A 14,997-nucleotide genomic window follows, 5' to 3' on the forward strand; every position below is an offset into this window, starting at 1 on the left:
TTACTAATTATCATCTTAGCAATGCAAACTTTACATTTATCTGTTATCTGTCTTGACGTTTCCTCTCGCTGGGTGTAGTATATGTTTAGCTTCTCTGTCTGCTCTAGTGATATTTGTAAGGTGTTTCCTCCTCCTGGAGATGAGGCTGAATTTAAGCTGACCACTATGGAAAATGTATCAAGTAGTCAGGCCCAATTAGCTGTTGTGGAGCTGCAGCGTAGCGCCTGTTAGTCATATCCTTGCAGCTCATCAGCATCTTGTATGCCACACACTGGTTCATGTTTTTTCCCTACAGCAACAATGACCATGAAGCTTTTAATCCTATTTAAAAAAAGGTGAGTGTAAGAATGCTAACATTATTATACACAGAGGAGTTAATGATGCCTAGAAATCTTTAAAATAATCATTGTCTGAAATGTGACCATTGAAGACTTGATGTTGTTGTTTAGTAGAATGTCAATATTTTATTGCTGGTTGTCCATGTGATGTCCAGCAAATGTTAAATATTCTGTGGGCAATAAATAGACAGAATAGATTGAGGGTCGCTTCAGATTATCTCTCATGTTGCAGAAAGAAAAACAACTGTGCAACTGAATTCTCACATATATATGCAGTATTTCTGATGAAACAAATAATGTTTTAGCAAGTCTTAAAATTACAAAGAACACAAAGGGTTAATTCGAAGGGAATTATGTGTAAGGGAGGTAATTTAATACAAGATAAGGAGTCGGAGGGAATAAAAACTTTTCCTAAACTTAAATGTTAGAAATAATCATAACAGTGGTAATAGAAATATACAAATAACGTAAACTAATAATAAAGAAGTTCCTCATATGTTGAAATAAAACAAGCAATTGTGGGAGAAAAAATGGAAATTTTTAAAAAGACAAAGAAAATAATGAGAAGGATTTGGCTTCCTCAGTGGAATTAAGACCAAATATTAGGTTGGCATAAATAAACGGAGACAGCAAGAAGCTTGATTTTGTGTAAGAAGGATATCTTTGATTGTGCTTACTGTGGAGGAGTGACAAAATAACAAGAGATACTGTACAAATGCAGGATTGCACCAACTCACTTAGTTTGATGAGTAGATCTTTGAAGGAAAATTAGATTTAAGCCAGTTGTAAACAAACACAGAAAGACAAAAAACAGGAGGAAGAAATATAATGTATCAGGACTTCACAGAGGAAGTGAGCGAAAACACATTCCCAACAACTTGATTGGAGGTCTGAACACTGCTAGCTCAAACCCAACATGAGGACTCAACAGACATATACTGTAGAACCTATAATACTCCAGTAAACACCAAAAACCTTCCAGCTTGCTCTCAGTGTGTTAGTCTCGGGGAACTTATATTTTGAGAGGGGCTTGAGCATGTGCATTGCTTCTAATGTCTGACAACCGGCCGTGAGTAATTGAAGACCAGTCTATCCATTCAAATTCTTAGTTTCCAGTCAGTTGAGCTGAACATGGCTGAATTAACTTCATTGTTTTAACTGCAGAATGTGACATCGTCCTTATTTACCGGAGCATGCACCGCAATGTCATGTGCTGCATGACTTCCTTTTTCATTTCTAACATGAGTTTAAACATCAACAAGGTCAGAGCTGTAAATACATTTCTTGCTATCATGTCCGTGTATTAGATGATCTCTAGTCGGCCCGCCCAGACTCAGACTCCCATGTTAGTTGACATTACATGTTCGGAGAGCCAATTTTGGTGTCCAGAGATCGCGTCGCCAAGGCCACGCTGCTGACTGTCGCCCAATCTTCTATACACCGGCCCCCTAAAGTCCTAATTATTAGAGTTTCTTCTTCACAATGGTATTGATCGCGATTCACATATGATCAGACCACTCTTTATTCCCTCTCCTTCCTTCTGGACCACTTCAGTGTCAGCACTTTATTCCCTTGTTCTCTTTTCACTATAATCAATTGTTGATACATTATATTGAACTGGATTTACAGGATTTCTTTCCACACATTACAGTAAATCTAAGAACTTGACAGTAATAATAGAAAAGTGGATTACAATGAAATACACAATTTTGATGGAAAACTTTTTTTTATATTAAACCATTAAAGCAATGACGGGATTTGCTTATTAAATATTAACTGAAGTTCTGGAGGAAGTTGAGTGATTGTGTGTGCGTCAGATAACAACAGAAGGTTAGGTTCATAAAAATATAGAATGGGTAGTGATGTGACCTATAATCTTCTGATTTAACTTAAAACAGAAGATCGATTGCTTTATATACTATATGAGCAATGCACGTTCACATTCCAAAGTAAATTAGATTAAACAGTTTTGCACTGGATTGTGTTTTATGGACTGTTCAATGTATTCACTGTCAGACTGTTATGTTAAAGGTAATTAATGATATGCTCACAATATTTTCTATTCTATTCTATCTTTCTATGTCTTTCTACATTTATTTATTGCTTGTTATATGGTAAATTTTGTTACATTGTGTATTCTTATTAGTCCGATACTGTATATTATCTCACACTTGTCCAAACTTACTTAACAACTTAATAACAAAAAAGTCTTCAATAAAAGTCAAATTAGTGGAAATAGGGCAAACAAAACAAATATGTTATATTGGTTTGTATGTCCTATGTTTTTTTCTTCTTCTATATATTATGTTCAGAATAAGTGAATATAAGTTTATAGGTTTTGCGGTGGGTTGGTGTACACATACTCCGTATGACATTTGGCCCTTGCTGTTTGATGAAGCCCCATCCCAATTTGCGCAGCAGGGTTTGCTTAGAGGGCGGTACGGTGGTGGGTTCGATTCCCGGAGGCGGCCCTGGTTCCTTTCTGTGTGGAGTGTACAAGTTCTCCCTGTGTTTGCGTGGGTTCTCTCCGGGTCCTCCGGCTTTCTCCTACAGTCCAAAGACGTGCATTAGGTTGATTGGACTCTCTCCATTGCCCGTAGATGTGAGTGTGTGTGAATGGTTGTCTGTCTATGTGTTGCCCTGCGATGGACTGGCGACCCGTCCAGGGTGTACCCCGCCTCTCGCCCATAGCCAGCTGGTTTAGGCTCCAGCACCCTGCATATGGGAATAAGCGGCTTGGATAATGGATGGATGGATGGATGGATGGATGGATGGATGGATGAATGGTTTACTTGGAACCAGCTAACTTTCCAATGACATTTGTTCACTTGTTTAGCTAAATTCAGTGATCTACACATTGAGCCACTATGTGATATTATTCAATTAACTCATACTTATAGTGACTTAGTGACAGATTCTATTCCTAAAAAACATTTTCACGTGAGTTCTGGCAGTCTGAGTCTGTCACAATAGTTATAATCAACAAATATGCATTGTGTTTCTTTTATGTGATTAATATTTTTATATACTTCAATAATAAGGCAAATGATATGAGTGAAGCTCAATTTTTAATTGGAATTTCAATCAATTCCATGGCAAATATTATCTTCCTAAATTATAAACACATCACCTGTTGAGCCTTTAAACAAGCAAACAAACAATCAATAGTAACAGAGACTTGATATAAAACACGTTGGTTGTTCTGCCTCACAGAACACGTTCTTTTACACAGACGACCAGAGCTGCTGCACAGCTTAGAAATTTGCCGGTTTCTCTCCGCCTCCTGCTTCTGCTCTCGTTCTTCAATGAGCCGATTGGCTCGTTCAGTTCAGGTAGCCGGAAGTAGTGTCAGTAGGGAGCGGAGGCTAATTTTGCAGCTTTAGCTGTATTACAGCTTTAGTATTACTCAGTAATATTTTAATGTCATGTGAAATGTATATTTCTGTTTGTAAAAGGCAACTGACACAGTAAGGTAAGTGTGCAGGACTAAAGTGATTTCTGTGAGGTAGCTGCCGATCACAAATGGAGTTTAGCTGACAGTTAGCTATTTAGCGTCAAACTTCAGTACCTGGTAGTAGCGCTAGCTATATTTCTGCGGGATTGGTGAAGTTTCTTTTGCCTTACCCTGAATCTAACCTTCATCTTATGCCTTCCCAGTTATGGTTTATGACGCTTAACCTCGACACTTAACTTAGCTTCTACCTAAGTTGTTGAAACTAAAGCTAACGTTTGCTAGTTAACTTACTCTAGCGTTAGCTACCTTAGCATGTTTGCTAATATTACGGCTACTGAATTATTACGGCGTAATTTAGTTTCCTAGTACTTTTATTTATAGTTATTAAACGTTATTTATCCACAGGACGTACCTACCGATGAACAAATGCTGTTGTGTAACGATAGGCTGATGAGTTGAGAGCTTGTAGCTTAACAACACAACATGTAAAAATATCTGTCTACGTTATGTTCCAGGTGACTGGTGACTATTCCTATATCCTTGGCAATCTTGGGTAGAAGCAGAACCCTTTTGTTCTAATATGATGGAATAATGTAAAACATCAATATTATCAGATTGTGCCACTTTCATTTACAAGAAATACATCGTAACAGGACATGTTTAGGTGCACAACCCTTAGCTTGAAACAACACAGACATTTCTTTTAGCATGGAATATCGGTTGATTCTGTTTACGTTATAACAAAGACCTTATTTTAAGCCAATAACAAGGTCACAGTTTCTGATTGGCTGAAACAGATGGTGTGGTAGACAGTGCCCAGGACAACTTATTCAATAGTGTGAAAATAGTACAAATGATGATCCAGGGTGTAGCTTAAAACAAAGATACTATTAATATGCACTTGGTCTTGAGTGTGTTGCCCTAATTTAAAGCAAGTCAGATATCAGTATCACTTTTTGGGCAAAGGTTTGGCACATTGGTTATAAATAACCTAGTTCCAGTGGACTGTTAAGTTTTCATTTCTGAATGTCTTTGGCTCCCACAGCAATGAGTAACAGCACAGTGACCAGCAGCCAACAACAGTGGTCTCGGGGCCCCTATATCTCTGTCATCACTAACAGGTTAGTTAAGTATTTATTATTTTATTTGTACTTTGACATATACATTTAGAATATGCTACTCTTGTACTTTATTGTGCTATTACACTTAGTGTGTGGGTACTTTCCAAACCCTCTGACACGTTTTGCTCTGTGTCGTAGAACTACTAATCTGGTGATCCGAGGGGCCATGCTGTTTTCTGTGGGTGTCTTTCTGGCCCTTGTGCTAAACTTGCTTCAGGTACAGAGAAATGTCACCCTTTTCCCTCCTGATGTCATCAGCAGTATTTTTTCATCAGCCTGGTGGGTGCCACCGTGCTGTGGCACAGCTTCAGGTTTGTATTTTATGTACACATTGTGACTGAAATGTTATTTCTGGATTGTTTATGTCCTAATGTTTTGGAAAAGGTAAGAATCTGAAACCAAGGTTAAGTCACGGCAAACCAAGTTTAAGTAAAATTATCTCTAATTAGTTCTCAATCCTCAAGAAATGAGCCTTGAGCTGCAACATTTTATTTACAATAGATTAATTGTGATGTAATGTGACATTAGTTGTGTTACATAAACACTGCTGTCTAATACAAAGAAGCAAGGTCTTTACCCTTTTCATTACTTTTGTAAGTCAGGTCAGACTGCATCATATCTCTGGGAAATCCTTGGTGTCAAATGTCAGTTATTCATTTCTTTTGCTTTCTGCATACTGTTAATGACGCTGAATGACTTATTTACTAAATGCAATTTTCTCAATATCCTACAGTTTGTGCATGTATAGACAAGGCATACCATGATTTGTTTTGTTGTTCTGTTTTTAAATAATTGCAATTGACAGCATCCAAAATTACACGTTGGTTAGGTTTGTGGGTAAGGAAACAAAGTTCTTCTACACATACTGTAGATACGGTACCGTTGTTGGTTTCTCTGAAATTTGTCTACATTTTTTTCTTCTTTTTCTTTTTACAGCAATGATCGGGCTGTTATATCCATGCATTGACAGACGTTTAGGTGAGCCACACAAATTCAAGCGGGAATGGTCCAGTGTGATGCGCTGTGTGGCGGTGTTTGTGGGCATTAACCATGCCAGTGCTGTATCCTTGTCATGTTTTTTTTAAGTTTGTGCATTCTGCTGTATATAGTGAGGCATCATTTTGTACTAAAAGGTATTCACACAAGATCAATGTTGAAGTTGCTGTGGTTAGGCTGCCATTTAGAGGCAATATTCATTGGTGGTAGTGAGGACTTTGGTCTGCAGAAAATCTATAAATGCAGTGTTTTACAAAATATTCATGCACCTTGAACTTGTCAACATTTTGACACTTTAAAATCAAGGCTTTTCCAGGCCAACCGAAAAAGTTGTACAGGTAACCTGGCCTCACTTCTGCACACAAGTATGTTACATAAGCATTATATTGTACAGTTTGGACCTTGACTTGTTGCTCTCAGAAAGTTGACTTTGCCAACAATATCCAGCTGTCTCTAACTTTGGCAGCCCTCTCTATAGGATTGTGGTGGACATTTGACCGCTCCCGCAGTGGCTTTGGCCTAGGGGTCAGCATTGCTCTGCTGGCAACACTGGCCACCCAGCTCCTGGTTTACAATGGAGTATTTCAGTAAGTTTTCTCAGGCCAGGTTGGCAAAACAATACATTTAATAAGCAATATCTAATAAAAATAACATTCAGGAGCAATAAAGGATTTTAAAGGATGTCAAGGGAAAAACAATAAGAAAACTTAAAATAAATAAATGACAGATTAAAAAAAAATATTAATGCATGTCAAAATATTGGAATTCATTTCCTTTTTTATAGAATATTGTCCCACTACTGCATCTCCTGATTTTTGTCTGTTACATCCTGAATGACTGGGACTTCATGTAGTTGATCAGTAAATATCAAAATTATAGGCCTAGATTATGGTGAAAGACTTTTGATATGTTGCTTTAATGTGTTTTTCCCCTGCACAGGTATACGTCTCCAGATTTCCTGTACATTCGCTCCTGGTTACCTTGTATCTTCTTTGCAGGAGTAATAACTATGGGAAACATAGGGCGGCAGTTAGCATTGGTAAGGAACTGTTATTTAAGCAATGTTGTTTTCATGTATGTTTTCTAAGTGGTAAAAGAAAGTGAATATTTCATGTTTTTTTTTGTTTTTTGTTTTGTTTTAGTATGAATGCAAATTCATTCAGGAGAAGTCCCATCAAGACTGAACAATCTTGGTACCATCAAGCTAAAGCTGACTTTGGGCACAAAGTTAAATCCAGAGGCAGGTTCTCAGGGAATATCTGCATACAGGCTAATCGAGCATGACAAATCAGTCCACAGAGGCCAGAGGTTTTGATCTTCCTGTTGCTAGCCGCTGGACTAAACAGTATTTATGACTGGCTCTCTGGTCATATGGAGCTCACAGTGACCTCAGCTGAAGTGAACAATGACAGAGGTGTCTGTTTTCCTTTTGTGCGCTTTATGTACTTTGCCTGGAAATGGATTAGCAGCAAACCATAAATCTTTCTGCAAAGCAGCAAAGCATCAGTCTTTCTGCAAAGCAGCTCAGGTGTTTGAAACTTTTGGCTTTATTGTGCCAAACACACAGTCGTATACATATCAGAAATAACACTCAACTTAATTAATTTATATACAGATCTGTATCCCAGACTTTTTATTGTATGTACCTACCTGGTGTACCATTTTACAGATGAAGGATGGAGATTTATACTGGAATGTAGTGGCTGGAAGAACATTTACTTACATTAAAATTTCCAAGGGTATTTCTACAAGGTACATTGAATTAAAAGAACTATGTTTAAGTGGATTATAGTGATGCTGTACACATCAGTGTCCAAAGGTTCTTGTTTTTTTGGTGTATTTCATTTTTAGGAAATGTTACTTTTGGAATTGGCAAACCTGGAGGAAATTGGTTATGGCCGTCAACATTGGCTTGGTTTTTAGAGTATTTACTTGTAGACCATTTGTAAAATATTTTCTTCAATCCTTTCAGTTGCTTGTTTACTTTACCCAAATTGGCAGAAGTGCCAACTTTCTCTTTTCAAACTAAACTTGATTGTTGTTATGATTAACTTTGACTGAAGAAGAATGGTGGCGTTGGTGGGCCTTAACATAAAATTATACTATGTAGGGTGTATATGTGCAATTCCACAAAACAATTTATACGTATTTACAGATATACATTAGGAACTATTGTAAATCTAACACCTAAACTGTTTTTAAACAGTTTGCTTGACTTGAGTGGGTGATAACAGTTTGTATGGTATTATTTTAATGAATCGTTAAAACCTTCAAAAAGATAATCTTTGACATAATGACATGACATTTGCTGTCTTTACAAATGTTGTCGCCTTTGTTCTGAGGTTGGTTGAATTGGATAATTTACTGTCAAAGTGTTGGCAAAATCAAATGCACGCAGTGAGATAACTGATAATTACACAAAAATAGGATAAAGTAGAAGCAGTATTAAATTAAGTATAGCACATTCTGGTTGGACAGATTAGAAGCCCACTTTGTTAATTATACAAATAGATATGCACACTATAAACATTACAAATTTTGTGTTTTAAAAATGCTAAAATATGTAGAATCAGGTTTAAAATTAGCAGTGTTTGGGATGCGGAAAACTGAAATGTGAAACATCTGTAAAATGAGAGTTTGTGAATATTGCAATTTCTGAACCAGGCTTAAGGTAAAAATAAACATCTTGTTTACTTCTGAAAATGGTAAGAATTGAGGAGATACTTTACTTTAAGTTTTAAAAGAAGTAAACTTATACCTTTTACTTTGATACACTGTAAAATACCTTGTAAAACCAAAATGTATTGGTATACTTATTTTTATCCATGTAAACAACTTTTCTAACTTTCAAGCTGTTAAAATGTATTGATCTAAAGTTGTGTTCTGACCTCAGTTTTTTTTAAACTTTTTTTAACTTATTACTTAAAATTAGGCTGCTGAGTTCACTGAGCAGCTTTAGATTCTAAACACACATTATCAGTGCATTAGCAGACTTCTTACCATGTTTTTTGTGAATAGGCAAAACTGTTCCAAATGTTTCTGATTTCAGGTATAAGTGGTAGCCATGTGGTAGACTCAAAGTTAAGTTGATGTTTTTCCTTGAAACAAACAGAATGTTGTGTGGTTTGAAAGGACTTTACAGCACCAAATGCCAATTCAGTTTTCTGTAAGGCATTATTTTAAGGTTTACAGCCTTACACAATATTTGCAGAGTGTTCAAATAAAACATCTGCAAAAGCAATAGAGTAATGTTGATTATGAACTGAACTGGGGGCTAAGCTGGTTCCACAGACAAGCTTCATAGTTAATGTGTCTGCCTCAGTCTACATTCAGTAAAATCTTGAGTTAACCTTTGTATTTTAATGAGAGCATCCTATCCTAAGGGTTTACTGTAGTCCACCCTGGAAGTAAAGAATACATGGCTGAATTTTCAGCGTCACACCTAGTTTTACTTTTTTAATAGTCTTGTTAAAACTAAGTAAAAGATGTTTTGGTCAAAGAAAACAGCAAAGGTCCCCTCAGTAGAATCTGAGCCTCGCATTAAGTCATCAAGAGTAACTACAGTATCTGAATTTAAAATGTATCTCTCAGTTGTGGGCTCAAAAACAAACTGTCTCATCTGAATTTACACACAGTGAAAAGTATTAAGCCACGCACAAATCCCTGTGAAGCTACAAAGTAAAATTTTATTAGTGTGGTCAGATTTAATACTAACATTAAGAAACTCGAATCTGTTCAATAAACAAGAGTTAAATCACCAAGTGCTTTTACTTTAATCCTGATGCAACATTCTTGTCTATTAATAGGATATAAGCTCTAACAGGAGGAGTATAGAAATTAGACCATTATCTGAATCTCTGAAGATCATTAGTGGTACAGCATATTTTATATACCTCCAGACAGTGCTTTGCGCTATAAGTGAACCGACAGTTGGTTGCAATAGTCAATCATATCACAATTCTGTGACAAGGCCAGCTAGAAGCTCTTAGATTCAGTTGCAAATATACTTTCCACACCATTTTCAAGAAAATCTTACATGAAAAACCAAATCTTGTGACTTTGATTTCACCCCTTACACAATTCTACATCAATATCTGTAAAATGTTAAGAAAGGCAGTGAACACAGTTAATGACCTGCAAAAATGCACAAAATAAAGTTTAGATAATCTGGAACAGTTTTTGGAACAAATGTAATTTGGTAAAATCAACAACAGCATTTGAGGTATTTTATATTTGTTATTTTAATTAAATATATTTAAAGTTTCACATAATCGGGCAGAGATTCTACAGTACATCTGGCGCAAACGCTGCAGGCAAACTATAGAGCCACAGCAAAATTGCACACGTCAACTGGTACAGTCTTCATTGTTAATGTGGATTAATGTGTCCTGTCTTGTAGCAGCGCAGAGAAACAAGCTCTTGTAGAAAAAAGTAATTAAGATGAATATTAAGGATTTGAAGAACCTTTGTTTGCATTCTTGTGGAATTTCAGGATAGGAACACTGTCTCTCTGTGGTTTAAATGAGTGTATGAGGCAATTTGCTGTGTGAATGTTATTGTTCAAGGCTAACTACCTAGTAAAACAATAGGCGTGATGTGTCATAGCAGTAAGTGCTGTTCTGAAGAGCTAAACTCCTTACCACTAATGAATTCATTAATCTCTCTATTTATTCCTGACAAGCAATTATCTCCTTCAGAGAATGAGGGTCAGGAAGCAAGGTTGAGAGCTTTCATATATTTGCTGATAACAAGCCAAAACGAGACCATTGTTATCATTGTTGTCCTCATACACCTGCAATGACTGGCCTTAATATACTTCTATTTCAATATGTAAAACCCAGTTAAGAATAATGTTATTAATTGGTTTTCAATGCTTTAGATTCACAGAGTGGCAGGAGGAGCTAAGTTTCAGTTTCCACCGAGCTCATGTTTAAAACAGTTATATTGTACTTGTGTTTTATTCAGTAACACATTATTATGTCCCTATAACCTTTTGTACATTCTTAGAGTGCATTCAGACAAACACAAAGCAAATTTCATTATGCACACGCCCAATGGATTACTTTGTAAAATGAACACTATTTCTTATAACTTCTTATTAACTAATGCAAATCTTTGAACACATTTGACATAAGGTTGTGACAGACAGTGCAGGACAAACCAGGGCCCCTTCACTCATTTCAGTGAACTCTAATAATCAACAAAAAGGTTTTGCTACTATGCTGATTAACAGCACCTCAATTAAAATCACCACAACAGCATCCAATGTCTGCTCACAATGTTTCACCTATTTCTGCCAGTAAATGGTGTTTGGCAGGTGAGGATAATATGATCATGATAACATAAACCACCCTATTTATCTATGTATTTATACATTGTATGTATAATTTTTATTGAGTAAAAATTGTTGAATTTGCGCATCTTCCAATCCAATCTGGGGAGAAGAAGCCATGATGTGGCAGCAACTTCATTCCTAAAATATGTTCCAGGTTCTGTTTCCCAGCTTGTCACCAATACAAAGTGAAGAGCATACGGACAGATTTTTCTACACTATAACTTTCTACAACCTGCTTATTGTGTTTATGGATGTGTGTGACATACTGTAATTGCTCTCTCATCTGGTATGGCAGGACAGTTCTCAACCTCATTCTGAAGGGTCAACGTGATGGGTTACAGTATTTGACAGTATCACTGTCATGAGTCCCAGTGAGTAGATGGATCCCCCAGTCGCATCCGCGATTGCACCAGCAGCTGGATAGTAAAGCATCAAGCAACTGTAAGGCCTGCAGGGCGGGGTGGGACCCGGTAGAAAGAAGGTAGGCGAGGACAAGTGAGATGTTGGTGCTGCGACAGAGGTCTGGTTCAGGCGGTCTGTACTGCCAATGCCACATAACCTCTTGTTTTTAAATGCTGATTGACACAGTTCAGGAACTGATCAGTCCTGGGGGTTAAAAAATGAAAGACCTGAAATCCTTAACGATTTTGGGGACTATTACTGAGGATGTGCTTAAGTGGATCTGTTGAGGTAATAATTTAAACTATGGACTATAGCAGTCATATGCTCACAGGTAGTTGCATGTGGACACAAATGAACCGGATTAAGCAGAATAATCCAATTTCCATTCTACCTTTCCTGCCACCAGCGTGTTTGCCATATTTGACCTTTTGCTCACTTACTTGTTTTTTTCTTAGCAGAGCACAAAACCTGTTAAAGACAGTTTGCAGTAGTAATCTCAAAGGACAGGCTGAATACGGTAAAACAGGTGTTAGTGGGGAACCACATTGCTCCATATCAAGATTGTCTCTGAGGGATTACTATCTAAAATGGAATGAAACCCTGTTAAACATTGTCACAACATGAATCACTGCGCTGGGGGATATCCATCACTGCCTAAATGGTGACCACAAATGTTCTGTGAACCACTAGATATTGATTACTCATATGCTGCAGGTGTCAGGTTTAATGTTGCAGTGGCTTGATAGTGTTGCCTCTGACAGCCACTGCCCCAGCTCTCCTCTGATAGATTTTAATGGTGAAATATTGATTTCTTTCTGGCCAAGGTCTGCAAGGCAAGGGCCAGATCATTTGTTGGGGTAATGTAGGACACTCTGCGCTCTGGTCCCAATCAATCATTTTGACAGGGAGTAGCAAAGAGAAAGGGAGAAAAAACAGACCTGGGAAGGCTACAGTGGATTTATTCTATGCCAGGACAGACAGGCCTGAGGAGCAGAAAGAAAAAAGGAGCAGATAGCTCCTACACTGACTTCACTTAATATGAATACTAATGATGTGTTTATTGAGTGGAAATTCTGAGCAAATCACAGCTGGCGGGATAACAATCAGAGTGCCTTGAACAAGGGATGAGGATCTCGGAGAGAAGGTCTATATTTTTTTTAAGCAGTCCTCAGATGGGGCTGGGGAACGAGACTCAGGTAATGCATTGTGTTACAACTCAGTGGTCGTTCCCCCCAGTTGGAGCAATAACAGACTGGCTAATGGGAAGCCATCAATCACAATCAGACTTGTATTCGACCAGTGTATCCACTCTCCTCAGCTCTGTAAGAGTGAGCTGAAATAGAGGTAATAATGGAGTTTTGTAGTTTAGCAGCAGGTGCAGTACATCCTCGAGTCATATTTTCAGCTTGTGCGATAGCTGCTTTGCTCGGTCAGCATGTCTTTTAATAAAATAGACATGAGAAGCGGTTAGAGAAAGGCCCAAGACCTTGGCCAGATACAACCAGAATGAATGTGCTACTGGTCTCAGGTGGTATGAGGGCTGAGAGTGGTTTGTGCCAAAATCAGCTAATTGGTTGTCATTACATCCTGTTCAGTCTACTGTTACATCCACAGAGCAATGACTGCAGACAAAGGAAAAGTGAATGAATGAATAAATGAGCAAATAATTACATCTAGCGGTGTTTACAGTCTGCCTCTGTGTCTGAGTCTGTGGCACTATTGTTCCCATGTGGTAAAAACAAAGTAATCACATGATGCAAGATGTTTGTTTTCCTACGTGCATTATTACATATGTGATAATCAGCTAAACTGATCTGAGTTCGTTTCATCAGTGCTTTGAAGTTTTAATAATAATAATGTTAGGAATTATTTCATAGTAATTGATTCAATTTTATGTAAACATCACTGATATTATTTGTCTTATCAGGCGGCAAAACCAGTGTTGAAGGTATACTGACTAATACTGTACACTACATGTCTGTAAATAAATGATGATGGCTATTCATGTCCATAACATCACCATTTGACAACATGCACCCTATTAAAGTAAAGGTTCTATAATGCACTTAATATTTAGATGTCATTAAAAACTGACCGTTTATGTACTTTATGATGACTTGTCTCTATTGTATTGTACTGCTAAATCCAGAAGTACAAATTGTAGGTCACCAGTAGGGGGCACAATACTACACTTCTCTTTCTGATGTTCCCACCTCTTCCACACAATGAACAATTTGACTGCAGCGGCCATGGCAAATAAAAATAAAAGGACTGTGATATATAACGCATATTGTTTAGTGTGAAATAAAAAATAAGGGAAAGAAAACAAACCATAAATTATATGACTGTTTTTAAAACCGTTCCACATGAGCCTCTATGTGTCATAAGGCACATTATAAGCTGATGAGTCTCCACAATGTGGATCCATCTATATAAGTATATGTAGATCTAGAAGGGATCAAGTGGTCAAAGCAACTAGACTAATAGACATTAGTGCATGGGCATTGAAAACCTATTTAAGACAAGCATACAGATGGAAAGGTCCTCTCATTAAAGTATTGACTTTGGTGAGGGTGGAACAGTACTGTGGTAACAGGGCTGGAGTTTACGACTAACGCTCAGTAAACATCCATCCAATGAAGATTCAGCATAAGGCGTCACCGCTTAGACAGCTCTGAGCCAGTATCATTAAAAGGGGACAAAACTCACTGAAATACCTGTATATACCACATTTACTTGTGGAGACACTGAATGTCTCAGTAGTAGTAATCACAATTTACCAACATCCAGATAGATGACCATAAAATTGTTACATGTAATTATATAAACACCCTAGACAACGGCCACCACCTACACAACTGCCTTCACAGCTATCTAAGGCGTCTGCTTCAGGCAGAAACTGTGTTTGTGTCTAATCGCATATGGCATTGTCATCATACTGTGATTTCTTGCCCTGACACAAACTTCACGGCCACTTGGTCATGGAGGTCAAACCAAATTTTCTCCGAGAAGGTTTGAGACTTCAAAGGCACTGTCATGGTTCCCCAGTGATTAGGACTCTCCCTTCCTCTGCCAGGAAGGTACAAAACTAAATATTCAGGAAAAGACAAACTTTGTTACTGTTGGCATTTGTGTGGAGCAGTAGTTTATGGGTCACAAGGTCAAGGTCAGGTGTGTGATTGTCTTAGGATTGTTCCTTCATATGTTCAGTCTATTTTTTCACCTTTAAAAAGAAGTTCTTGAGTAGTCCAACAAATTTAACAGTTGCTGAAATAAACATAGAACAGACAATCAGTCATCTAATGCAGTGTAAATAAGTTAAACATTTGAACTTGTCTAAACAAACATTGT

General features: G+C 37.5%; 1 protein-coding gene across 2 annotated transcripts; it reads left to right on the forward strand.

The window, feature by feature from the left end:
- Nucleotides 1-3,649: 3,649 nt before the first annotated feature.
- On the forward strand, nucleotides 3,650-9,258 carry insig2 (insulin induced gene 2). 2 transcript variants are annotated; one of them, XM_055505176.1, is made up of 7 exons: nucleotides 3,650-3,810; nucleotides 4,838-4,913; nucleotides 5,052-5,224; nucleotides 5,850-5,974; nucleotides 6,330-6,496; nucleotides 6,849-6,948; nucleotides 7,052-9,258. In XM_055505176.1, the coding sequence occupies exons 2-7, from the start codon at nucleotides 4,840-4,842 to the stop codon at nucleotides 7,091-7,093; spliced, it is 681 nt and encodes a 226-aa protein (XP_055361151.1). In that variant the 5' UTR covers nucleotides 3,650-3,810; nucleotides 4,838-4,839; the 3' UTR covers nucleotides 7,094-9,258. The 2 variants fall into 2 exon arrangements, with proteins under 2 accessions (XP_055361151.1, XP_028993146.1); XM_029137313.3 differs by lacking the exon at nucleotides 3,650-3,810 and having other exon boundaries at nucleotides 4,804-4,913.
- Nucleotides 9,259-14,997: the final 5,739 nt, after the last annotated feature.

The sequence above is a fragment of the Betta splendens genome, chromosome 21 (genome assembly GCF_900634795.4).
Source record: "Betta splendens chromosome 21, fBetSpl5.4, whole genome shotgun sequence".
Taxonomy (NCBI): Eukaryota; Metazoa; Chordata; class Actinopteri; order Anabantiformes; family Osphronemidae; genus Betta; species Betta splendens.

Coding starts and splice junctions, on each gene's coding strand:
- insig2 (XM_029137313.3), top strand. CDS start 4,819: ATGTCTTTGGCTCCCACAGCAATGAGTAACAGCACAGTGACCAGCAGC. Junction 4,914..5,051: donor ATCTCTGTCATCACTAACAG/GTTAGTTAAGTA, acceptor TCTGTGTCGTAG/AACTACTAATCTGGTGATCC. Junction 6,497..6,848: donor GTTTACAATGGAGTATTTCA/GTAAGTTTTCTC, acceptor TCCCCTGCACAG/GTATACGTCTCCAGATTTCC.